Below are 27962 nucleotides of genomic sequence, written 5' to 3' on the forward strand. Positions count from 1 at the left end.
TTATATTTGTTTACATATAATTTTCCATATATTATAATTATAATTGTAGTAGGCAAAAACAGTAGTATCGTTTAATAACAGAACAGTCGTACGACAAGAATACTAACTAAAAAGTTGTGAAAGAAGAAGAAATCGAAGGGAAATAGAGAAGAAGGATAGGGTGAGAGGGAACAAAAATGGTTTTCAAGGTTAACGAACGGTGGGTCTTCGACGCTCAAAAACAAGATTGCTGTTAGCCCTTATTTCCTTCTCTTGCGACTACGAGGGATTAGTCTTTTGCGTCGTTTCTCACAGGAAATATTAAATTTCTAGTAGGCGCGTGTATCTTTTTCTCTCTTTCATTCTCAGAATCCTACTACTATAATAACTATTATATCCTGTATAACCGCGAAAATCTCAAATTATTAAAAATATACACCCTACGGATGTATCATTATTGCGCATTATATTGTGCAGAAGTATACTCGTAAATAGTTGTATTCTCGAGCTTATCATTCTCCTTTTTTTTCATTTACTTTAGGCATTATTTTAAATATCGCTAACTAGGCCTTTCCTATTATATTTGGTACCCAGGGAAGCAGCTATTAAAGTTCGCTTTAAATATTTCACTTTTTTTTTTAAATATATCTCTAAACAATTTTCGTCTTATTTTCATCATTGGGACAAGCTACTTGTGCATGCATATCATTTACGGATTTTACGAGCTCACGACTCTTTCCATTTCTTCTTTTTTTTTCCTTTTTTTTTTAAATCAATTAAAACTAAAACCAATAAATAACGATTACCGATAAAACAGAGAGGATCAAGCATTGACCATCCGATGTTCTAGTAATTATTGACAATTATCCGTTAATATTTATCTTCAATAAATGATCAAATGGTAATGCTGCATTTTCAAGTAATCAACTGTTAATAAACTAAAGTATCGTAAATATACAAAAATTGAAAAGTTGAAAAATCGAAATTGGTACAGCCCTCCGAATGATCAATGCTCGTTTACAAATTCATCTAGATTCAATGAGAAACACAATGGAAAATTATAACGAACGATACTACTGGAACAATCTGCAATTTCTTGTAAATGCAAATTGTTACAGTCTTTTTCGACACGCACTATAGAAACGTTTATACTTCGTATAGCTTTTTTTTTTCTTTTTTTAATAGTTCGTGAACGCTTTAACAAGTTTGATCACGCGAGTCGCGTGTACATCGAACAGGAGAAATGCTAGCAAAAAAGAGTGATTCGACGAGGAATATAATCAACTGTTTCGACTATTATCACCGCTACTCGATCGCTAACTTTTTATTGTTCGAATAATTCCGAGACTCGTCCCTCAAACGCATCCTATCGACGCAACATTCTCTCGTCGATAATTTCCTTTCACTCTTGTCATAGCCGTTATTATCGTAACATCTATCAAAAAAAGAAAATCCTTTGTCCTCTCGGAAGTTATTAAATTTCCTCCTTATAAAGTATTAATCTTTCTTCCTTCCTTTTTCTCTTGTTTTTCTTTTTTTCTTTTTTTTTTTCATAAACATTCGAATACAAATTGTAACTAATATGGTTTAAGTATCTCGAAGGCTTCGAGTAAAAGTATGTGTGCTTGGTCGTCGCTTGGTTTGCAATTTGGTTTGCGAAAAACCATTTTCATACTACTTGTTGTATCATCGTAGCATAAAAAAATACGCAAAATATCGGGACTATCCTGGAACACGCACACCAGCAATGTTAACATTAATTAGATTAAAAAAGGTTTCATTGTTATTCGTACGCAAACTTTGCCAGCGGCTCTTTTTTTTTTTCTTTCTTTCTTCTCTCGTTTTGAGCATCTTCAGGATCACAAATTGAGAACAGGATAATTCTCTGAGCTACGTATGTTAAGTGGTTTGATTCGGGCAGAGATCGAAATGTATAGTGTTAAAATGACGGTCTACAGACTTGGTACTAATTCATTGGTTCGCGATGGCGATGCCGGATGAAATATAAATGCTGTCACAGAAGATGATTCTTCCGGTGTTTCGGTTATTCTCGTTGCTGGGAGAAGAGAGAACCGAGATCGTGGGTTCGGGGGGGGGGGGGGGGAATAGAAAGATCAAACAATCCTCGCACATTTACTCTTCCGGTCTATAGAACGAATATTCTCCAGCTTATTGATAGATCTTGGTAAATAGTAAACTCACGAGTAAATTATAGCAGTAATAAGTAGATAAAAATCGCTGATCGAAGATAAATGCGGGCATTGAGATTCTGAATAATTCGTAATAGAAGAAGATCGTCGTTTACGCTGGAACGATAATTCCTTGAAAATGTAAAAATTATAGTACGAAAGAAAAACGGAAAAAAATAAATATAAAAAAATTATTCTCGTTGAAACTCTCTATCGATAAACGAATTATATAATATCCTATGGTAATCGTGAAATAAAATTGTTTATCTTTAACGAAACAGTCGGTCCTGCAGTAGTCTTCACTTCAAGCTAGTCTCTTCTTTACATCGACGATCGAACTAAAGAATTTATAAATTAATATATTACATGTCGACTAAATAATAATAATATTAATAATAATAATAAAGCATATACAAAGGAAGTGCTATATAGAAGCCATGGACCAGTCCACGACAAAAAAGAGAGAAAATATATGAACGCGTATATCGAATACTTAATTTAATACGATAGTTCTTTAATTGTTTGTATATATATATGTATATAAAAGAAAAATTGTTCTTCTCCGGTAAAGTACAAACAACAAATTCATCAAATGTACCAGAGCTTCTAACGTAAAATTGAACACGAATATCAACGAGTATTCTAATTTCTTTCGACATCGATATATCGCTAATAAAGTCTAACATATTTAAAGATCTCTAGCTACGTGCAATCTTTCTGTGACATCTGACAAGCGATTGGCGTGGAGACGAATGTGTAAAACTTCAAAAAAAGAAAAAAATTAAAAATGATAGTAAAATAAAAGAATTAACAATATCCTTACAGAAGAAAAATTCAAACAGAATAATTCAAATTCAAAAACAAAGAGAAAAAAGTAAGAAGCGACAGATTGCTCGGACAATTAACGCACACATCTGGAACAATTATCGAACGAACAAGCTTCCATCTTGCTATGATTAAAGCACGGCACGCTTCGCATCTCGTATAAAAATACACGGATCAGCGAGCAACAACAAAATTTATAAAAAAAGGGAAGCGTATTGATTAACATATCTTGTAACTCAATTACATCGATCGATACGAAGACACGAGATTCCACTGAAGAACATTAATCCCTTTGCACTCGTAATTCGAATTTAGATGAGAACGAATATTTCCGCTATTCTCTATAATAGAATTTGTCAATTTGGTCATTTCGCGCCTCTTTCTCTCTTTCTTACGTTTGTTCTTTCTTTTATTTTTTTTCTTTTTTATTTTTAATTTTCCCCTTTTTATTGTTACTGTCGAACGAAGGGTATGACATTAAAATACGAGAGAACAGTATCTCGTTAAAGCACTATGCGTTACGGACGCTCAGTCATTCGAAAACTCTTTTTCTTTTAGCTCAACCATCACAAAGAGAATATTTATACATATAAATTCGTACGTGGAAACTTAACTTTGCGTAAAATTTGTCAAACAAGCTTACATAGTTACATTTTTGCTTAACCCGCGTAAAAAATGCAGTTTCGCGTGCAAAGGGTCGACAACAAATCAGTCCACGAACCCAACACACTCTGGTACATATCGCTTTAAATTAAAAGGGTCGATTAACAGAACAGCGCGAAAAGCTTTAATAAATGGGACATCTTTGGGAGCGATAACAATAATGGGAGAAATGATTTCTTACACGACGATTAACAATAACAGAAATAATTCTAATAATATATATGTATATATAGTATCGATTATAATAATAAATTAAAAGATACAAGTTACATTCATATATCATCGAACTGTTCTGTTAACAACAGCGATTTAAAAAAAAAAAAAAAGAAAAGAGACGAACGTTCCCCGTTGTTTTCATTTTTTAAAAGTGTCAATCGTCAGACCGTCTCCTTTTTTTCGTTCTATCACTCATGTTTAATCGACTTCGTTAAATTCCACGCCTTTAACCCTTCACACTCGACTAATCTAGGGCGCAGAAGAACATAAATACAGCGCCTCTTAAACAAAATTCTATATTACTAATTAAACGTATACGATAATACTTTAAAAAAGGAAAAGAAAACATGGCAGAACGTCCAATGATCTCCGCTGCGTGTTGCTACACGTATTTAGCATTCAAAACTTGATCGTACATACGTTCATTGAAATTGGACCATCGATTTTTCGATTTAAAATTACAATTTAGTCGATTTCCTATCACCTACGATAAACATATCATAAAATACTGAGATTCGCTTCCTCTCGTATAGAATAATTATTCAAACTAAAATTAAATACTCGTTCTCGTATGGAAATCAGGAGAAATCAATGATAAGCACATCTCTCATCTTTGCTAATTTTGGTATTACTTCATGCTTAAATAGGAGGATTTTACAATGAGACAATTAAAAATAGAAACAGCCTGAAAGCCTGTTAGGTCCAAAAATGAGTCTTTTAATAACAGCTGAATCCTTCAGCATAAGTATGATCGAGTCGTTCAGAAGTCATATTGATTAATTTCATAAATGAAGAAAGAGCAGAAAACAATGGTTCTGCAGAAGCCATTTCTTAAATTTATCTTGGTGTTTGCTGTTGTTTAAAAGATAGAGTCGATCAGATGGCTTCTAAGAGGCGTAATTTTTAAGACAAGCGATATTTCAATATTTTCGATATTCGCATAATATCTCAATATTATAAGGAGTATTATTTTTGTTTAATTTTAAGAACTATTGACTGAAAAACTTCAAAACAAATGAAAACACAATTCCTACAATGTGAGATTGATTAACAACGTATTTGATCTTAAAACCTGTTTCTCTGTAAAAAAAAAATTTAGCTTATCATACTCTTGTCCTATAGTATCCATATTTAACACAGGAATCTAGAAAAAAAAAAAAAAAAAACAAATAAAAAGGACACATCAAAAATGTTCGAACAAACGTTGAGAGCAAAGGGTTAGACGCAATGATCGTTACAATGAACAGTTCACTAGAATACATCATATTTGATCGCATGACGCGATTGCAGAGGCAATTAATTCAATTATTCAACGCGGGGGGAAATTTGTCAAAACGTTTCCATAAATATTACTTTAATATCAATGAAGGGAGGGTCTAGTGGCTCTCTGTTTTAGCCTAGCCAAAAGCGCCTGCTCCCCATCGTCTTCTGTCTTCGACAACATCCCTCGAAAACTCTCCGATCTGTACTTGTCCCTTAAGAACGTTCTCCTCTCTTCTTTGTACTTTTCTATCCTTTCTCTGCACTGGGGATCGCCCAAATCTAAACCACCTAGGTTCTTTAGATGCGTTTTATCGGAGTTAGCCGAGGAACTGTTCGACGATCCTGTTCCAACGTTAGGTGTGGAACTGTGCTGTGCGTCCTCCGTAGCCTGTTTCACAGGTAGAGAAGCTTCCTCCGACATTTTGTTAAACTTTGCCTCGTCTAACGATCTACTAAGAGACGCTCGTGTCGCTCTTGCGTGACGAGCTCTCAAACATGGCGGCAGATGTTGAGTATTATTCACCGGTGGCTCTTCCGATTTTCCCCGAGCAGAGTCCAGTTCCTGCCTCATCTTTCTTTCACGAACTATCTCCCTACCGATCTCAGAATCGAAGCTTCTTCTATCTTTATTATTCTCCGTTTCGTATCTTCTTCGCGGAGGAACAGACAAGTCACCCACAATGCCTCCAGATAATCTTTGCAACGCTAACTCTTGAAGTATAGCGGCTGTATCTCGAAGAACGATAGAATCATCCACTGGAGAAGATGCATTCGAGAAGGTACAAGATGAGTTTAAAGACGTTGGTTCGGATGCACCTTCCGGGGGATGGGCTATTTCACTGGGCTCGGCAGCATTTTCCGATGGTATTACTACTTCTATGTGCTCTTGCAGTTGACTGTTCTTTACGTTGTTACATTTAGAAGGGTCCTCAGTACGTGTAGGGAACTGTTTGTGTTGCTGACTGTTCTGATCTGATTCCTTTGGTGAAACGTATTCGAAGCTTTGGCACTTTTCTGGCTTTTGACTCTGGCTGCGTTGTTTATTATCCGTATTGGCCAAGGATAGATCCAGATCCTGGCTCTTCTTTGATTGATTAGAGAACGAACGGCGGTCGCTTGCTTGGAATTGTGGCTTCTGATGTAGCTGCAAAGAACGTCGAATTTCTTTCTGCTGAAAGTCTGAGTGGCTTTTCGAAGAGCGTTGAGAGCTTTCGAAAGTCTTCTCTTCTACCACAGCTTCTTTCTTTGCTGGATTCTCGTTTCTGTTGAAGGCTTCGGTGTTGTCTAGTTGCGAATAGCAGGCGGTGACTTCGTGCTCCATTTCGCTAGATTTCTGATTCATACGAATGTCCGTCATACTAACGGTGCGAATTTTCTGATTTCCATTATCCTGATCATGTATGGGCGAGTGAACGATGTTTGAATAATTATTGCCAGAATTGACCATCCCGAAACTCGTTTGGTCCTCGAAAGCTCTAGAAGTCCTCTGCGCGGTGGCGTCGTGTTCCTCGAGGTCTCTGTTGTCGGCAACGTCAAATGTCATCTCGGCAGATTCTTGAGGAAGAACGGGACTTTCGGTTAAATCACTGACACCAATGCACGATGTGTCTGTGTCTACTGTCGAGCCCATAGTAAGATCCAAGGAGGTTCTGGAAACGTTCTCCGACATGGATCTCAGTTGCGGTGCATCAGTCGCGATCGCGTTATTCACGGTGCCTTCCAAAGGATCCTTCGAACTGCTCGACTCGCTCGTCGGTGTCGTGATCGAGCCCGTAGTCTCGACTATCACCCATTCGCCAGAATCGTTGGTATTCGATATCATCTGTGACGTTTCTGTGTTGGTGAATATCTTGTCAGAGTTATCACAAATCACAAAACCGGAATCGGGCAAGTCCTCGATAGTCTGCTCGCATGACATCGGAGAATCTAGATCGGTGGCGCTAGATAGTGGCAATCCTGGCAAGTCGTTTCTGTGTGCGTCTGAATTTCCAGCCATGGCATCGTCGTGCTGCGAACCGATCGATTTGTTGGTCGATGCATCGTGTTTTCTCACGTCCAACGTGTCTCTGTTGTCACTGTGAGATTTATTATCGTCAACGGAACAGGAGCTCGATCTATTTTCTACGTCTTTACACGGAGACATGGTTACTTTACTAGATTCTATCTCGCTAGGATGAGACATTAACCTGTCGCAAGGTGTCATGTCTTGGTCGACTACGTCTGATACAACTAGGTTCGATTCCTTCGAAGTCTTTTGAGCCTTGGAAGACTCTTTATCATCGTACAAATCTACATGTTTGTCGTATGTCATTATCCTCTCGCAGGACTTAGCGTTACTCTGTCCTTCTAAGTTTACGGATAACCTATGACTAGGGTCGGATGATTTATCGGAAGACACGCTAGTTCTGTTCAGTTTGTTCGCGTTGCTTTGTTCCTCGTCGATTTCTAAAGGTAAAGTGAAACTTCGAAAACTTATCCTAGGACTGTTAGCTGGTACAGGTGATGTAGAATGCGGTGTTCCATGTAGCGTGGCGGGTGTGAGTGGGGTTGAAGCTTCGGATAATAATGGAAGGTACCCTGGTGTTGGCAAAGGAGATGGGGTATCCATACTGTGAACATCTGCAGAAACCATCACCTGTGAACGTGCGTTAAATATATCGATCAACACCAATAGCACAACCATATCTACAAAATTATAGAAACATATAAATATATAAAGACGTGTAAAATATCATTTACCTGATCAGGACTTTGGCTATCAATGAAGCGCAACTCAACGTCGCACTGCAGTCTTTCCTCTAATCGCGATCTCTTTCTTTTGGATCCACCGGTGGCAGCGGTATTTTGTGTTCCTTCCGTCCTCTGACGTCTTGGTGACGCTTCTACCGACGCCACTCCGCCACTCTCCTCCTCCGAGAACATTCTCATCTCCCGTTCCTCCAAGTCGAAATTAAGCTGAATTTCCGACAGATCCAACGGCGACGATGTATTCGGTGCGTCCGCTAAATGATCGAAATACGAATCATGCGAAACCGATCGACTATGTCCGCAAGGTCTAGCTGGTGGTGGTCCAAGCAGAGGACCTAAACTGTCCTCACCGTCCAAGCTGTCTGCGCTTTTCACCGGTCTTAACCGTCGTAAGGAGTTTAAGGAACTTGGCACCGTTTCTGTTTGAGGTGGCGTGCCAACTTGTCTTGTTTTTCCTCTGGCACCCAAGCCACCTCGCCCGAATAAAGCTCTCCAGTTCAATGAGGGTGAACGTTTCGAGCCGTTTCTCTTTCGCGGTAATTCTATGACCGTATGGTAATGTAATGGTAACCCGGCTGGACCAGCGCCCACTTCCACGTAATCAGGCTCGCCCCTCAAGCTTCGATTTCGAGCCTCTTCCAAACTGAGCAATCTCGCCGGTGTTGTAATAGCTAGCGATTTCGGCCGTCCAACTGGACCGTCTCCGAAAATTAATTCGGCGTAACAGACTAAAAACTCTGTGACCACAGCCTGCACACCGACACCCTGCAACGCTGCTACACCCCCAACCTCTAATTCCTTGCATCTTAGAAGGTTTGGAGCCCAAACAATGGCAACGTTACGTGGTGTCATACCGGTCTCCGCTCCTCGAGCTGCCACTCTCACTAAATGACGCATCAGATACTCTAAGGTTCTGAAATCCAAAATACATATTTATATTGTAAAGATAATGTTAGAATTATTTATCATTTCAAGTTGCACGTGTATTTCAAAATTGTTACAGTTGAAAATGATCCAATTTTCGAGGGAGAACATGAAAAATCACAACAATCATATTTTTCTCCTACAGTCTATTTCTTTTACCAACATTATATATCTCATATTGGTAATTATCTTACAGAGCTTCCAAAAAATAATTTTTCGCTTTTCCCGACAATTTACAGAGTTGTATCGCTTTTGAAATACATGTACTAAGGGAAAAGGGAAAGCTAGGTCTTCTTTATCCTGTGTGTTACCTGTAATGCGGTGGTGGTAATTTTCTAACGGTATCCCTCATTCGCCTTAATCTTTCCGCGTCGGTGCTAGCTTGAACTGCGCTAACGAAAGTAGAATAAAGCTGGTATGTACAGAGTGGATTCGGTAGTTCTCTGAAGTACATTTTCAACAACGACGCTACAGAATGAATATCTTGTAAAATACTTTCATCGGAATGCAATGCAGGAACACGATCCTCGTCGAACGCGTTTCGTAATCTCTGAATGTTCGATGTCACGCCGCTTAGACGATATATACCGTCCACTAAGCCATGATTCTCGATGAATTCAGCGCAACATGTTAAAACCGTAGGCACTATAAACACCATGGTACATTGTACAATTGTTAAACCGTATACGATTAGTGACTTACAATGGCTCATGAAAATATTTAAATACTTGTCATAGGAAACTTTTGTATACACGTATATACTTTGTGCGTTATGAAAGATATTTTGATATCTCATTAGCGGTTTAATTAGATCTGACTATCACGATTATATACATAAACTTTTTAAGCAATTTGAAAATGCATATAGAAATTACATTCATGAACTATTGTATATCAAGTTCAATATAAAATATTTGTGTATATATACCATCTTGACCAGAATTTAAAAGATGTTCCCCTAAATCACAACCAAATACACGTTCCTTCAGGATTCCTGACTGCTTTAATCGTCTCCTAGACGGTCTATTCAATATGAACGATCTGAAAAAGGCGATTAGCTTTCCGTGCTTTCTAAGCACCGGTTTCACGGGTAACTTTGATCTAACTGTCGTTGACACGGTCAGATGCCGTGGTACTTTATCCCCGATCACAGCCACACATTCGGCTGGGAAAAAACCGACTGCAAATCCGTGCTTCCCACGCCACCAAGTACTTTCCCCTGGAGGAGGCATATCTATTACAGAAATCATGTCTCCAACCTGAAAATCATCAATATTTTTACATTAAATTTATCAACTTGTTATATAATTTTCTTTTTGTTATTCAAACACGTATTATTAGATCATCAATATTTATGCAATTTAATATTACTCTCTGTCACGATCATCTTTCACTTCTAAATCAGATGTTAACCAGTGATTCATCAAATTTCTTAAATATTACAACAGCCACTCTATTTTGGATATTTTATATATTTTTGCCTATTAACGTTCTGTGCATTTTTATACCTAACAGTTTCTCACAAATGAATAACGATCCGCTGTCTACTTAATAGTATATATTGGAATTTTTTTATGAAGTTGAAATAATACCTGAAAGGAGATTTCATCCGGTGCCTGAGCCACATAAGGTCTAACTGCATAAGCCGCGGCTACTGCGGGAGTATTAATGGGACATGAATCTGACTCTGGCACGAGGATTCTTCTTCCTCTATTATCTAGCTGCAACCAATTTAACACAGGACCGCAATTTAGGCCTTCGTGATTTAACTGCGAGAACCTATTCAAATAGTCCCTCAGTATATCACAGGTGTTCTTTGGCCGTGTATCTGGAAGCTTTGTTAAGGAAGAGAACTTCCTGTCAAATATGCAGCGATGCAATTGCTTGTCAAACATAACAAAATTATCATAAGATCGTTGCAGCGTCCAGCATGCATCCCCAGATGTTACTCTGACCGCGTAGCTGTCGGAATCATTGGTACCTTCGCTAAGCGAAACCTGCAAAACCAACGTATAACTTTTTAGTCTTATTTAAACGACGGATCTGAAAAACACGCGTGTCGTGTCTTTTGAATCCGCCTTTTCTTCTTTTTCTTTCTTTCTTTCTTTTTTATTTCTTTCTTTTTTGACCCTTCATCGATACCGGACGAATATCATTATCTCTTTTGTAGAACGTATAACTGATTATAATAATTGGGGACATTTAATATTCAATAAATAACGATTCATTGAATATTTTATAGAATAAGCGTAGTCAATCGAACGTGAAGAAAAAATGGGATCTTTAAAATATTGAAAGAAAGTTGACTAAACGTAAGGATTGATAAACAAAACACTTGGGTATTTTAATGTACTCATTGCGTAAAAATTATTCAAAATATAAATGTATATTTATATCTTGAATGATAATATATAATATACATAATAATTAACAGTTTTAGTTAGAGGTACAGGTAAGGAGATAATATTTTTAAATGAAAATTTGGCCAAGATTGGAGGATAGAATTGAATAGCTTAAAGTTAATTCGAATGTAACTGACCTCCAAGGAACTGAGTTCAACATGTTCGTAATGAAAGTGGGCACACTCGTCCAACTTTGGAAACCGTGCTATACTGCTCATGTTGCTGCCAGAACTGACTGGTGTACTGAAATCGTCCGTTCGATTACATCCTAATCCCTGCGTTCAATAAAAATTTTTACGATTTTCTATCGATTCTCGCAATCATACTGTGTCTTTTAACGCACTGAAGGTCAACATTTAATTAACATGAAACATCATAATCAAGCAGAATTTGTGAAACAAACGTTTTCTAGGTATTTTTGAAACTTCGCCAAGATCTCGAAGAAGGAAATTTCTACAAAAATTCTGTAAAATCCTACGTCTCAATGCGTTAACGTATATTACACTTAACGTTTGTACAGCGACCCACGAAAATGTACGAGCAACTAGCGTAAACCTTTTTTTGTATATAATACATCACGAGAGTTGTACGAAACTACGCACGTGATGTATTCAAAAAATGTTTCTACAAATTTTCAGATATTTTCATCGACCACTGTACGTACATAAAAAGTAGTTTAAAATAAAGTGTTATTGGAATTCATTTCACAAAAAATACGTATTATTTACTGACAAATCACTACGCTGCACGACGTAAATAACTCTATTATATATTTAACCTAATTTATATTACGAAAGAAAAAGAGAGAGAAACAGACAGACAGAGAGAGAGAAAATTTTCTAAAATTACACAAAGGCAAGATTTGTGCCAAAGAAACGGCGGCAAAATATTTTCTTAGCGCAATGTCAAAAATAATATGCCGTTGCTACTGAGAAATGAGAACCGTGACACCAAGTTATTCGAATAAACTTATTATGTAAGTACGAACGGTTTAAACGAGTTTCGCTGCATTGCGTTCAACGTTAGCAGAATATGGAGGCAGTCTGTGAAGGCAATTGAAGGAAGACGGTTAAAGATGAATCATCGTGTGTCGAGAAGATAACTAACGAGGGGAGAACACGACATCGGTTCACCGATTTGGTTCAAATTTTGTCCCATGGGTAGGCCAAATTCTTTGGTAAATATCAGGTTTAATGGCTCGGTAATGGTATCGTTTTATTAAATCATCGTTCCGGGTGTGTCCTAAGTAGGTGCCAAATTTTACCATCCCAATCGATAACCCAAACGCGGTACACGGTGCCCTCGTAAATGGAAAACTCACTTATTTACGAGCTAACGAACAAGCTTTCCCCAATATGGTTAGACCGTGTAAATTTTCCATATTACCAACTACGAGATAAATCGTTAATTTACCAAGTTCCAAATCTTACGACCGTTTAACTTACGAATTTTCCAATTTATCGATTGAACAAATTTTCGGCTTGTTAGGTCCTTGAATGTTCAGATTTCATTAAAAAAATTCACTTTTAAATATTCAATCTTGAAAAGCTTACACGCGCAACTTTTCGAATCGCTGTTACGCACAGCTTACGAATATGTAGTTTGATTTACGTGACTCTTTAACAACGCGATTACGGACGTGTTAGTTGCAATTAACGCTTTCAGAATTACATAGAATTTGCCCGGAGAACAGATCAGAAACTTGTCTGATCGACGGGATGCTTAATTACAGGAAACTTTCAAGCAATTTTAAGATCGAATAAGCAGATACTCCTGCTCTCAAGGAATGTTTCATTTCCATGAAACCACTATCTACTGGCAGTATAATCTAATTACTACATCGAATTACATCTTAAATACTAGAAATTCCAACATTTTTAGAGATACCATATTAAATGAAATAAATGTTAAAATGTTCCGATAAGATCGATGAGATTTAAGAAGATAGATATTAAGCGCGGCACTTGCTCCAGGTAAATTATGTTATATAAAGCTTTCGAAACGTGAGAAAAAATCGGAAGTCGAGCCAAGATTTTCAACGAAGGGTACAAGGGACTTCCTCTTTAACCGCTGAGAGAAGTGGTAGAGTAGGCTTTCAATTATAAGAGCGCTATCAATTATTTCGTTTGTTCGACGAGTTTACGTCTCGTTGGTCACCGACTAGTTCCGACCTACCAATACCATTCGATAACAAAAACCGACGACGCTTTTGAAAATTCCTCTGTCAATTTCAAAGTATTTCGTCAAATCGGTTCAGTAACTTTACCTTTGTAAGTATGGAATTTCTCATAGAATTATTCAATTGCTAATCGCCAACTGCTTGAGTTGGAATTTTTATACGCTCCTTATGGATGAGAATATTACGTGTACAGTAGAATTGTGTGTGTTAAAATTGTTTCTTTATAATTAAAAACAAGAAGTAGAAACGGTACCTTTATCAGGATGTTCTGTTCGAATGATCGAAAGGAGCAAAGAGAAATAATTAGAAAAAGAAGAATCTCGTACCAACAGAATAATAATTATAATAGAATGTTGAGATGAAAAAAGATATACAGATTTTTGTATGGTGATATTTCGATCTTCTTTTCTCCTCGTCCAATAGAATAACAACAGGAAGAAAAAACAAAAGTAAAAAATAAAACCAAAAATGAAAAAAAAAGAAACATTTTATATGGAACAAAATGTATGTAGATTTTTTATGGCAACAGTTTGATCTGCGTTATTTCTTTTTCTTCTTTTTTTTCTCTCTCTCTCTTTCGTTTCCTTGAATGGAATAAGTATCTGTGTCGTTTTATGGAGCACGCGGTGGTACGTGCACTTGAACGAAGCAGTTTCAGAGAGAAGGAGATCGCAGTGCGGAGAGTATCGACAAACGAGTGCAACTTGTCTTATTTGGGTCATTGTATTTTTTGGCAACGTCGAGGCAAACATCAGAGCTTCTCTATACGTATAAGTCGAGCACTGTTCTCTCCCTGCTGGATCTGGCAATCGCTGGGAAACGATCGTTCCGCGCTGCCTCCTGCTTTACGCTTCTTTAAACCTGATTTTGTTGCCAATCCGACTCACAGTTCCTCTCTAATTCTCTGTAATTGCAACTATTATCTATATAGAATACTCCTGATCGGGCATAATCCATCGATATCAATTTCATCATTTTTTCTTCGGCTTTATAATCTGCTCGTTTAACGAATCATTTAATACGCTACATCACAAGCAAACATTTTACTTGCAATTTTCTCTGCTCAATCGAGTATCACTCGTGGTTCACCAAGGCGGAAAATTCTAACATTTAAGGTGAGCATTGTTTGTAAACGAAGACAACAGGAGAGACGCATAAGCAACTTTTTGCAATCCTCGGGTAAACTCGGTGATTTATGTTTATCAACGCCATCGGTAGGTTACGCGAATTCTCGTTCGCTGAAATTTCTCGAGTCCCTTTCAACGCTTTCAAAGAAACAAAAATCCCATTGCGAGAATCTTTGTTCGGTCAGGCTAAAACTATCTTTTTGTATAGAAAGGAAAATTCCATTGAAATTCAAGGACGAAGAGAGAAGAAACTCCTGTTTCATTCAAAAAGAAATCCTTTCTCCGCCGGGGAAAGGGAAAAAAAAAGAAAAGGACAGGAAAATACGATTTCTATAACGACGACGAAGTGAAATTTTCGCAAGATTTCTATACTCGTAATTGAACGCGACACGAGAGATGGGTCTCTGGGGCTCGTTATTCGATTCGTAATTTCCTACACGTTCGAGATACGTTGATAGATGCAGAGGGATCTGGAATATAATGAAATTGGAAAATTGCGTTCTACGAAGAAGAGAAAAAGCGCTGGAAGCGGCATTAGCGCGCGTTTTGCGATCGATAAACATCAAGGAATTTATAACGCGAAACATCCAAGCAGCTGCAGTTCCTCTTCTCCCTGTTAGTAGGTCAACGAACTTTTTGGCAACATTAAGCAAACATTACGAATGCAACGTACCGCGTCTACTCTACTTCCACCGTGCTATGCACGATATTCTTCGATAAATCGTGAAAGAAACTATCCAACGTACAATTCGAAACTAAAAATTCCTTGCCGCCCTTCCTATTATTATATTGCTGTTCCTCTTGTCGGGATCTCTTTTTATAAATAGTTACGAATAGCTACAAATGTATATTCGTCGATAGTCTGACACACTTTTTCAATTAGCTGGGAAATTATTGAAAATGCATAGATATATTTTCATCTCTCCTATTACTTTTTTCCCTTTTTTCTTACACAAGTAAATAGCGTGAGATTGAAAATTCATAGATATATTTTCATCTCTCCTATTACTTTCTTCCCTTTTTTCTTACACAAGTAAACAGCGTGAGATCGCGTTTATACGCTTATCTGGTGAGATATTTATAAGCGATATGCCCTAAACGATTATTTGTATTTCCTTCTGCATAAATAAATGAAATGGATGATATATTTGTGCTCGATAGCGCGAGATAATCGCAGTCGCATGGGATAACGGCAAATGATATTTAAATTTCTTTAACGATAACCATATAACAAAAAGAACACGTCAGCTATGATACTCGTAGTTTGCTCGTTCTTTTTTTTTATAATTCTACCATTCTGTTGTGTTAGTTACAATTACATTATTATTACAAATGGCTTCCAGTGGAATTACTATTGGTATCTTATCGAATTTTGCTAACGAATAGTAAAATTCTCTAATTCTTATTGAATTTAACTTGAATTTAATGAACTACAGTTTCATTTAATAAATTTAATGCTACAATTCCGATCTTGCAGTTTTCTTTTCTTTAACCCACGTTCTTTTGTCTTTATTCGAATTTTACATCATACGTATATTTGTATTTGTAAAAAAAAAGGACAAAAAGAGGATCGAAGAAAATATCCAACGTCTAATAAACATTCGCCCTAAGAAGGATCAATGCAGGAAGCTGTTAACGATTATTATATTATCTTCGCCGACCAAAAGAGAAGACATCGACGGAGGAATTTCAAGAAACTGAAATGCGGAATTTGAAAATAGTTTGGCAAAAGGAGGGACGACTGGTTAGGGTAGGGATGGGATCGATGCGCGGTTAAATCGTACGAGGTCACCAATTTCTCTGGAGCGCAGGATCGCGGGAAAATTTATTTGGAAACGTCCATGGAAACAATCGCTAGAAGCCATGCGAACCGAAGCATAAATCTTATCTGTTAGAGATCTCTATACACGGTACAAAAATCTATATGTTTTAAAGAGTGGCAGAATTGGAAGGCAACGAAATTCAGATAAATCGATCGGATAGATTACACGTACAAATAATCATTATTTAAAACGATATCTGATAAGAAAAATCTACTTTCGTATCACGTAACAAAGCGTTCGATTAATAAGATTCGCAGAAAGCTGGAACTGAAAGTAGAGGTCTTTGGTCAGTCGCAATATCGATCAGATCGGATTATTTAAAATTATTACCTAAATCCAAGATGACACATTATCGGATAGGTAATCTACTTTTGTATGTGAAAAAAACAAAGTCTCGGATCGATAACGTCATCGACAGGCTAAAAAAAGAAAACGTATATCTAAAGGGAAAAATATATTTTTCGATCAAAAAAAAAAAATCTGATCAAAGATGGATCAAATTGTTCGATACGAGATTGCTAATTAAAATTAAAATTCTGGATTAACAACGATTAGAAGAATCAACAGAGTAGAAACAAAAGTGGAATATGGAAAAAATTGGTCGAGTGGATAGAAGATTGATTAGAGAGCAGATTATGTCAAACTGAATTATTATTTAAAATCAAAGATACGTTATTAGATGCAGAGTCTATTTTATACGTACTATCGAACCATGTAATAAAGTCTTGGATGAACAACATTCTCAACAGGCTGGAAGCAAAAGATGAAAGATGAACAAGTTGTCGGATGAAATTCAAGGTTGATTAGTGGCTATAAAAACGAGAAGGCAAGGCCGTTTGACGTTCTTCGAGGGAAACGCTATCAGAGAAATTATTAGGCCATGCGGGGAACGGGTAAAGAAAGTTAGAGCAGAGAGCGTCGTGATTCGATTATCTATGAATCAGGACAACCCAAATGGGGCAGAAACGTAACAAGGACAGCCGCGCAGGACGAGTCCATTAAACGTGCCTGAACAAAAGCGATATTTTATTATATACGAATAAACAAAATAATCATATATTTCAATCATTACCATAATAACGATAATAATCGGATCGCAGACCGGAAAATCAATTATTACAAGATAAACTCGTTCTGGAATGATGAAACCGAAAATGAACAGAAAAATGGATCTTTAAAAAAGAAAAAAAGCAACCAAACAAACAAACTCATTCTTAAAAATCGCAGGATCTTGGGTAATATTGACACGAGCAAGCAAATTAATTCGAGTCGTTACAAGGACAAACAACGAGCCAAACCAAATGGAAAGATCGATTATTGGAACGTAAATTCGTCGTTGAACGATAAAACCAAGCGAAAAGATCGGTTAATCAAAATGTTAGATAAACTTCGTGATGGAAATCACAGGATAATATTCTCGGGTGTATCGTGCGGTGGAAAGGTTTACATACTTCGTCGATATACAAGATACAGAGAATCTCAACCACGATATAATAAAGGAAACAAAGAAATACGAACTAAAGAAAGCGGTATAAGAAACCATGGAAAATTAGAGACACTACCTGAACGCTGCCCAAGAAAATTTCGATAAACCGATACGAGATCCTCAAACACATCGGAAATCTTGTCGACCATCTATCGGTCTGCTATCCATGGAATTAATCGGCACAGTGTTGCTTATATTTCACGCTCCTTCATCTCGTGAAAAATTCAGCACGTGTTTTAAACAACCTCCATAGAAAATCCTCTTTGTGTCAATAAACTGTCCTCGAAAACAGATAACCTTTGTTTGCAATAGGAAACCGTCTTCGGAATAGATAACTTTAGAGTGGATAACCGTCTCGATCGCCTGTCGAGAAGCCGACGAGAGAGAGAGGTCGGTGGACGTGGAACGAGAGACGATTTGGTCGACGAGACGGAAAAACTACCTCGAGACGGCTGGAACAGCTGGCACAGCTGGCGAGGAAGACGCGACGCATAGCGTCGCGAGCCAGCACGAACGTGAACGTTCGACGAGACGTCGGGACGAGGCCTGTCGGACGGCACAGCGGCGTCTCTCTCGTTGTGTGTTCGTCGAACAGAGCGGCGAGTCGACGCGGAGGTGGGAACGATTGGCGGCTCGGCTGGTGGCGGCGGTGGCACGGCCGAAGGACGACGCGATCGTCGACGATGACGTCGTGGTAAGCGGTCGAACGCGACCGCGGAGGAACGCGACGAGGGTTTTAGCCACCGCGACTCCAGCTGCCTCGATTCCATGCTCGCGTACGAATCCCAAGTGCTTGGTCGACGTCGAGGGGACGGGGGAAACTGGGTCACGGAGTCACCAGCCAGCCTCCGCATCGCACACAGGGACACCAAGGATCCCGAGGAGCCGTGCGCGACCCTGCGATCGCGCAACTCTCCTCTCTCATCTTCTCTCATGCCCCTTCTTCGCGCGAGACGACGTAGTTGCCGCCGCGCATGATTTACGATTCCGAATGGAGATACGTACGGAGGATTATTGGTGTTCCTGGGCAAACTAGTGTACGGTGATGGAATAGGGAATTGGGCATTTTCAAACAATTGCTGTAGTGTATTTAGCGAGGAAAAGACGATCGAGTCGGGCTACGCTGGTGCGATAGTGCGGATTCGTTAAGCGTACACGTTGCAGTAACTCGATATTGGAATACTCGTAGAGATCATTTACGAACATCTTATGCGCGTTGTACGAAAGATTTTGGAAGCTGCTACATAAAAGCAACGAGATATTTAGCGTGACGAGTATTCTTGTTGCGAGAAGCGCAAGATTAATATCCAATGAAATGTAGAGAGTTAACGGGTTATAAATTACGCATCGTATAATCTCCTTTTTCACAATTTTACTAAATCGTAGGCCAAATAGGACGTTCGGTCGATCGGTTGACTCGTATAGTTTATAAAATGTACATGTTCGTCTGTTTCGTTAGGAAACTTTTTATCGTTACAATTGCCACTCGATACCAGAAAGAAGCAACGAAATTGACGATTGCGTCGAATTTGACAGAGCGAAAATTAAGGGAATAACTCTATCAGACAGGTGATAACTTTCTGATATCGTAATAAAGTGGTTTTCAAATAGCGTAATATGTTTCTTGAAACGCATCCTCCAGGGGAACTTTCTATTTTCTTCACGCAACGTTAGGCGACTGGAATAGCCGATTACTTTCATCACGTGATCATTCGCGCGTTACCATCGGTATTCATTTGCCACGAAAAACACCGGTAGTTTGTGCGAACGACGTTATCTTTCTTCCCTATAGCTACGTACGTGCTACGACTCTATCCGAAAGCAGCTTGATCAAGCATAAATCGGCGTACATCTTACCTAGTTTGCGACCATCGTACTCGTCCCAGTAATTCAAGCTTAATGGAACTCAATTATTCATCGGAACCGAAGAAAGTACGCTTCCTCCTTCATACCTCATTCGCTACTCTAATTTTTATCGATATTTTATATTTAATGGAATTTCCTTCGGTGCTTTAACGATCGATCTAATTTCCAGCGTAACTCTTGCGTAACATAATTTTTGTTATATTTATAATTTGAAAATAGATATAACATATACAGACACGTAATAGATATATCCGTATCTATATACAAGCACAAAATGCGCAAGCGACCGATTCACTCATCAACGCCCAGCCCAAACCGCTGTATCTGGAAACGTGAAATTTGGACGGTACACTGCTTTTATGATACAGACACGATGTAAGAAAGAATTTTGCGAGAGACGAACACCTAAAGGGGTAAAAACGGGAGTTTTCAAGGATATCCATAAGTCAGGAGTTGTTGAAATTGGACGCGTGAAATTCGGCGTGTGAATTGCTGTTGAAAATTAAGAAACATGTATCTCTGCCTTTTTCGAAATTCAACCCTTGCGAAGATGAAGAAGAGGTGCGTTTTCTTCTCAAAGGATAACCGTATTCCTATATCCACTAAAGTTGGAGACGTGAAATTCGGCACACGAACTGCTCGTTAAATATAAATAAACACGCGTTTCAGCGTTTTTCGAGATTCAACCACTAAATAGCGTTTGAACAGAGTGAAGGTTTGAGTGAAATTCGAATATTTGGAAAGTGAAAAGCAAAACGGAGCGATAAGTAATTAAAGAAATAAATAAATATGTATATTACACGTTAGCGGTTAACATGCATGGCGTCAGTGTCGGGCCATAGTATCAATGTCAAAAGATCATCAGAATTGAATATTAATCGTATACTTACGTGATAAAATTAAGAAACTAACGAAGAATAAAGATGATCGGTCTGGGCGTCAGAAAATCAATCATATCCTCGTATCATTGAGACGTCAGTGGAATCGACTGCGAAAGAACTTCCTGAAGCGAAAAAGGAGGGACGATCTATACGTCGTATATCGTTAATGCTAAAAGGCAACCGCCTTCGGCTTTTTTGATACGTTCGTACAATAAAGCCCGATGGAAATAATAGTTTTGAGGAAAAAGTGGGTCGTTCGAAGTAACACATCCGATCGAGCAATAATAATGACAACCTTGAGGATGAAACTAGGGCGAAGCCAACGGGGATTCGGGATAGGAAAATTGCAACTTCGATACGATATCTGTCTAAAGAGGAGAAACGACCGGAGAGGATCGAACCGAATTCTTTTTCCCACTCTACTGCCCTTTTTACATATCTTTACGGTTCGTTATCCTCTCCATCTACGCTCAACGGTGAGCATAATAATAAAAAAAAGAATAAAAGGTAAGTATAATAAATGTACCGATCGACAGTTCCAATGTCAATTCCTTACAGTAAACAACTGAGGAAAAAGAACGAGGTGTTCGATATTCAATGTGGAGAAAAAAAAGTCGAACGTTTTCTCTTGCGACGATGCAACGAATAATTTAGCCGCAGCGAAGATATAAAGACAGCTAAGGACAGTATATAAAGAATCGTGCGGGTCACTGAATCGTTTTAACCTACCAATCCCTGCTACGTCTAATCTCATTGCGTGTAGCGAAGCTCTTCTATTATTTATAAGGAAATCGGCGCACAGTTTGGACTTTCGTCTCTAATACAATACCTTAAAATCGAAAACGTTTTCTTATCGTCGGTCGTACAATTTGACCCAAAGCGTCGTTTAAATTATTTCAACTATTTAATTAACTTAAATTATTTGATTAGACCGTTCCCTTAATCTTTCTTCGTAGTATGATAAATGGAATAAATAAGTTACTCCATCATAGATAGATTTTATGCGAAAGAAGTTACTACATCTTTTTTTCTTTAACATCTGCTTATGCGCAATTTACTAATCGATGATAATGAGCATTGATTACGACAGTTTAAGTTGGCCTTAATGCGAAATACACCCACAACGTTTACCACGATGGCATTGACTCGCATACTTAAATGCTGTTGAATTATTAACACTTAAATTGTGCTTTTTTTCTCTTTTTCTTTTTTTATTTTTATTATTCGAATAATCTATGGAACACGATAATCTCGGATCACAATAACGAAAAGATATACCGTAGGAGAAACGAAAATACGGAGGAAAGAGCGGCACGTGTAATTTCGTCGCGACAGCAGGGTGGTGTTCCGGAATTCCGCAAGAAACCCTATCCAAGCAGGCCGTAGAATGAGTCAGAGCCTAAGTGCTGGGATTCAATCTGCGAAAGCTGCGTAGAAACGCGGCTCGAACCGCGCCCATCTTCGTTAGAACGACGTCTCGGAAAAACTATATGACGATGCTTCTCGCTTTCCCCTCCCTCATTTTTCCCCCTTTTTCTTCGTCGCCAGCATACTTTCGAATCAATAATCGCGACCAAGGAATAGCCTTTCTTTGACTGTAGGAACTCAAAGGCCATCCCTATTGTCTGCATTCCGACTCCGGTAAAGAGAGTCGCGCAACGTCTTTCAACCTCTTCCGTTTTATAGCGCGTTAAGCGATCCCTACGAATAAATACATAAGGAAATACGTAACATTTACATCCGAGTACAAATGGCTTTTGTAACGAGAGCTACGTTTACGATCGGCTTATAGAATCGAGTAAACGTGTCGCTATTTTTATACGAGACATTTTAATATTACGAGCAGATACGATAGGTTCACTGATGCGTATCTGAATGCTCCTAAATATATGACACGAAAATATATGATACGAATTTACAAATTTATATTTTTACAAACAACCGAAGAAACTGAAGCAGACATCTGTTTCATCCTCGTACCGCGTATTATAAAAGAGTACTCTGCTTCGAATATCTTATATACTTTCTGCGTGTTACGCGCGTTTATCGTTGTATCTTACAATTTTTTAAACGGATGCGTAAAAATCTGTAGTTTAACAGGGTCACGTTGTTGGAGCTTCGAACGTACATAAAAGTTGCAAGATATCTGGTTGCGAGTAAGTGGGCCTATCTCGGGCTGAACTAATCAACTTCGCTATTTATTAGTTTCTTAATCTCGTTACATAAATGCACGTACGATCGATAGCGATACGCGTTATCCACGTTCTCGGACGCAACGATTAAGAATCCCACAGAAGCGATGCAAGTTTCCGCTCGTCCAACAAACTAGCCAGAGCTTTATTAGCCTTTGCGCAAAGTTTCTGTTTGCCTGTACCGAATACCCTTCGCTCTTGGCAATCTTCGTCTCGCTTCAGCTCAGTTTCCATGGAACCTTGAAGTTTTTTCCGGTTTTAATCTCGATGGGAAGGGAATCTTGATTTATGTTTCATGATCTACAAAAATCTAAGAATATGCACGTATATACACGAGCTGGCGAAAGTATTTCAACACTCGTAAGTAGTCGAGAACATGTTATCTGTGTCACAGGTATTTAACATTTTTCTCTCCGACGTTGTACACAGTCTTGAAATTTCGCCGTGAAATTTTTAATCGAACGTTACTTCTCGTAAACTGACTTTTTTGTTGATTTATCAAAAAGACTCGAAATACTTTGGATCATACGTTACGTACTCATCCTATTTTTATATTTGTCGTAATACAAAATGAGCCAATAAAACTAAGCGTTTGAATATCGCCATTGTTTTCGGAGATACGAAAAAGATTTGTTAACGAAAATTGTTAATATTTGCATTATATTTGTATATATTTTATGCGTTAGTCGATGCTTGACATTCTCTATGAAATATCAAGTATCAATCTATGTATCTCGAAAAACCATTAATTTAGGAGATATTTTAACTTTAATTCGTCGAGTTTAACGTACAAAGGACAAGGAAAAACACAAAACGGTATTCTTCTGCTTATGTTGTGTTCGTCTTTTGTACGTTAAATTGGACAAACTAAAGTTAAAATATCACCTAAACTAATAATATTTCCACATACGCAAGTTAATATTTTTTTTACAGAGAGAACGTCCAACGTGCGTCAACTAATGCACAAACAAAAAATATATACAATCCCGTTTAAAAAAAAAAAGTGGAGATAACCTTGGAACGTCGAAAATTCCACCAGCTGCAAAAATATTATCACTGCCTACTGTTGCGGTTTTTCTTGTGCCAAACAACTTTAATTGATAAAACGTTCTCGTATCTCCAAGAACAACGGAGATATTCAATTGCTAATTTAATTAATTCATTTTTTTTAATGCAATATTTATCGGATCACGCGGTATACGCGTAATATACGTGAAGACGTGAATCCACGTTACGAGTAAACGTGTTTTAAAATTACGAATACACGCGACGGTACAGCAAAGATTCTTCGAACGGTCGAGAAGAGAAACAGATTTTTCAAAGTAAAATCAATTATATTTGGGGTATGACGAATAAAATGATATTCCCAATGACTCGATCTTTTCCTCATCGAGGAATATTCTTTTCTCGGCGTATCGAGACACGTTCCTGTTCGCCGGATCCGTCTGGTGTTGGCAAGAAACATTCTATTTCTGGTGCGAACGTAAAATTTCGCACACCATTATTTACGTCTACTGCTCTCTTCCGATCACTGCGGCGGATGATTGGAATACCCTGTCAAGCGTGAAAACCCATGCCGCCAATATTTTACTCGCCGATACTAACAACTAACAAGCAACAGAATAAACGCGCACCTACCTATGTACATACACGTGCCACTCTAACAATAGCGGTATTCCCCTGTAAAATCCTATTGCCATGGATCCGTTTCGATGAAAAGGATCGTCAGTCGTTCCATTAATCAATCCAGCTACTACCGGATTAGTTTGAGAAATCGTCGATTCTTGTTGCTCTTCGTCCTCTTAAATTAACGCTCTTAATGATCTCGCTCTATTCAGACGATAACAGACTAAGAGAGTTTGTAGTAAAATTTACTACCAATGTAGCTCCTCGGAATTTTAATCGATCTAACGATTTCTTAAACGAGGTTTCGGTTAAAAGATCGCGTAATTTAACACTCTGGGGACTGTATGCTCTGACAAGCATATAGGCCCGAATTCCCGCGTGTTTTTCCAGTGATTGAAAAACGGTCACTCGGAAAGTTCGTCCTGATTTACATTTCGATCCGATATATGTTTATCGAATTATATAGATACGATATTTTTTGGCGAAGAACTGTTCGATATTATTTTCTATGTCGACCGAAGAGTTAAAAATCGGAACGAACTTTCCGAGCAGCATTTAACAAGCGTAATATTTGACTAGAAATCAACGATGATATTTGAAGATACTTCTTCTAGTAACGGTTCTTAGCACGATGCGCTTGAAAACAATTTCCTCGGTGGGGAGATACTAAGCAAAATTGATTATTTTATTAAATTCTTTAAAAATCGGAACGAACCTTCCGAGCAGCATTTAACAAGCGTAATATTTGATAAAAAATCAACGATGATATTTTAAGTTACTTTTAATTACGTTTTCTGGCGTGATACACTTGAAAATAATTTCCCCGATGGAGAGATACTAAGCAAAATTGATTATTTTACTAAATTCTTTAAAAATCGGAACGAACCTTCCGAGCAGCATTTAACAAGCGTAATATTTGACTAGAAATCAACGATGGTATTTTAAGTTACTTCTAATTACGTTTTCTGGCGTGATACACTTGAAAATAATTTCCTCGATGGAGAGATACTAAGCAAAATTGATTATTTTACTAAATTCTTTAAAAATCGGAACGAACCTTCCGAGCAGCATTTAACAAGCGTAATATTTGACTAGAAATCAACGATGATATTTTAAGTTACTTCTAGTAACGTTCTTTAGCACGATGCGCTTGAAAACAATTTCCTCGATGGAGAGGCACTAAGCAAAAATAATTATTTTGTTAAATTCCTTGGAAATTGGAACGAACCTTCCGAGCAAACAGTATTATGTCTACATACATTGATAACGGTTTCGTACTGTTCGAGCATGTAATGTAAAAATGCTTTCATAACATCTCGTTTATAGCATCCATTGCTTGCCTTTTTATCGTTTTATTTAACAGCGGTTAAAATTTTTATACGAAATCGCATGCGTATAACCGGCGTAATAAACCGATCTAACCAAAAACACGTAATAAAAGAATACATTTCAGAAGTTATTCGTTCGTTGTTTGCCTCTAGCTGTGGCAAACAACATTCACGAATATTTCCTGCTTATTCGAAATCGCGATCTCGCACGAATACGCGTAAATCCGACACATCGATCGTCCCTCCAATAGTCTCGATCAATTACCGCGTTTCGTATGAGATCAGCGGATATCGTAATACTTTTGCGACATACACGAAATTGCGAGCGGTAAAAGACCAAAATATCCGTACGCCGTATGCCTGAGAACGTAATATGCGAGATCCCTATATCTTGACTCGTTATCGACGTACGTAGTAGGATCTTGCGATATTTAAAAAATGTATTTGCCGACTAAATTCTAGTATTTCAGCTTCCTTCATCCCGTTTTCTTCGTATTGTCTCGAAAAGAAAGAGAAAACGATGACAGACAGGCGTAGGAAAAGGAAATATTACAGAGAACTTTATCCTCCGTATGGCGTGCACGAAGAAACGTAACACGATTTACTGAAACGAGAAACTAGTTCAGCGAAATACCGTATTCCTTATTCGACGACGTCCACGCAACGAGCGGTACGCGGCTATTCCTTGTTGAATATCTCGCGGAGCAATGCGTGTGTCGATCGACACGCATAATAATGGACTGGGAGTTAATTAATACAAACTGGCACTTTCGATACGAACACGCGTGAACTCAACTTCGTTAAAACGAAGTCACGGCCTGTGCCATCCGTTGAAATAACAAGTATGCAGAGAAGCTCGCATTGGAGCCAGCAAGAAACCGGCCGACATACGCATTCGCCGGGCGTAGAGAACCGCTCGCTCGTTGACGAAGGAAAAAAGAGCATCTGCGAAAGAAAACAGTGAGTGTACTGAGCAGATGAACGCGTTCCATCGCTTAGTCACGGGAACGTGGTAACTTGCTGCTAAATTAATTATTCGTTTGCGCCATAGAAAATATGCTGTACAATATGATGCATATGTGCATGCTTTCTCGTCTATTATAAATAATCTATTAGTAATTGCTTAAATTTCTGTACGAGTTACCTTAGGATTAGTTGCTACATTGTAATAATTATAATAGAATTTTTGTTTTAAGGTATACAACAGGGTGTGGCCTGTTAACGGTTTCTTCTGATCAAAAAATTGCGAGAAGTTGCAAAAGTTGCGCCACATATATGGGGATTTTAGATGATACAAATAATTCTTTGTATGTTTAGTAGCAGAAAAGATATCGAGATTAATTTAATTTTTTTAAATGAAACTCTGTCTTTTTTTTTTTAGGTACGCGTTTGTTGAGACGAGTACAACTCGCCGCGTGATACGGTTCCACGTAGTAAAATCCCATAAATCAGATGGGAAAATTCAGATCAACGCAAATCGATAGCCGAACCCTACGCGACTGCAACGTCTAACGCCACTGAATATCGTTACGATATGTTATCGTACAAAGGTATCGCGACGTTACGTTTGCAGGGGCACAAAATCACATTATGCGCGCAATGCATAAAATTTGCGTTATCGCGTATATAAATAATATACGGAATCGGAATAAATTAGCAAGTAGACTCGCGACGAAAACGATCTTTGCGTACGATTGTCTTTCTCCGGGAAAGCGAAAGAATATTCCAACATCTTTAATTTTTACTCAATTTCTTTCTTTCCTTTTCTTCAAAATAATTTTCATCGTATTACGTAACTTCTCGCGAGTGTGTTCGTAATTTTATCACAGAAGAATTATATTTAAATCGCGAAGTCGTGGACTCGATGATAGATCTTTTTATAGAACTGAAAGCGGACAAGTATATATTTGTACGTATTCTCATTTCCATCTAATTTCATACGATTCAATCTAGTCTAGTCTTATTTTGGATTTATTGATGTACGTATAAATTGTAAATAGTAGAGCTATCAACAAATTTATCAACTGACAGGTCGAACGATACGAGTTAATATACCACGAACGAATTAAATTCAGATTAATTTTTCTACGCCATCGTCGTTTCGTCACGCTTGACAATTTCCCTCGTAAATACACATATAGAAGCGCTTTGATTAATGCCCGATCGCTTTCACCGTGACTCATAATCTTTCTCCGTGATTCGCCTTATCTTTCATTCACAACGATTTAATGATGCGTGCACGCGC

The 27962-nt window shown here is 38.1% G+C and overlaps 1 protein-coding gene and 1 long non-coding RNA gene across 10 annotated transcripts in view; both read right to left on the minus strand.

Annotated features, from left to right (window-relative positions):
- Positions 1-720: 720 nt before the first annotated feature.
- LOC132913877 (GTPase-activating protein CdGAPr) overlaps positions 721-27962 on the minus strand; it is a 37654-nt gene continuing 10412 nt past the window's right edge. For 4 of the 9 annotated variants that reach the window (XM_060972563.1, XM_060972499.1, XM_060972519.1 and 1 more), the window contains 6 exons: positions 11347-11484; positions 10400-10804; positions 9736-10066; positions 9119-9452; positions 7875-8796; positions 721-7770 (listed from right to left, as the gene is read on the minus strand). In XM_060972563.1, coding sequence (XP_060828546.1) covers positions 5233-7770; positions 7875-8796; positions 9119-9452; positions 9736-10066; positions 10400-10804; positions 11347-11427 — 4611 coding nt within the window. In that variant the 5' untranslated portion in view covers positions 11428-11484 and the 3' untranslated portion in view covers positions 721-5232. The other 5 variants (XM_060972546.1, XM_060972536.1, XM_060972528.1 and 2 more) reach the window with 5 other exon arrangements.
- Positions 24077-24724, minus strand: LOC132914456 (uncharacterized). Its single transcript, XR_009659601.1, has 2 exons — positions 24402-24724; positions 24077-24317 (listed from the first exon to the last, which is right to left on the minus strand). It is a non-coding gene; the product is annotated as an uncharacterized LOC132914456 (long non-coding RNA).

The sequence above is a fragment of the Bombus pascuorum genome, chromosome 1 (genome assembly GCF_905332965.1).
Source record: "Bombus pascuorum chromosome 1, iyBomPasc1.1, whole genome shotgun sequence".
In the NCBI taxonomy this organism is placed as follows: Eukaryota; Metazoa; Arthropoda; class Insecta; order Hymenoptera; family Apidae; genus Bombus; species Bombus pascuorum.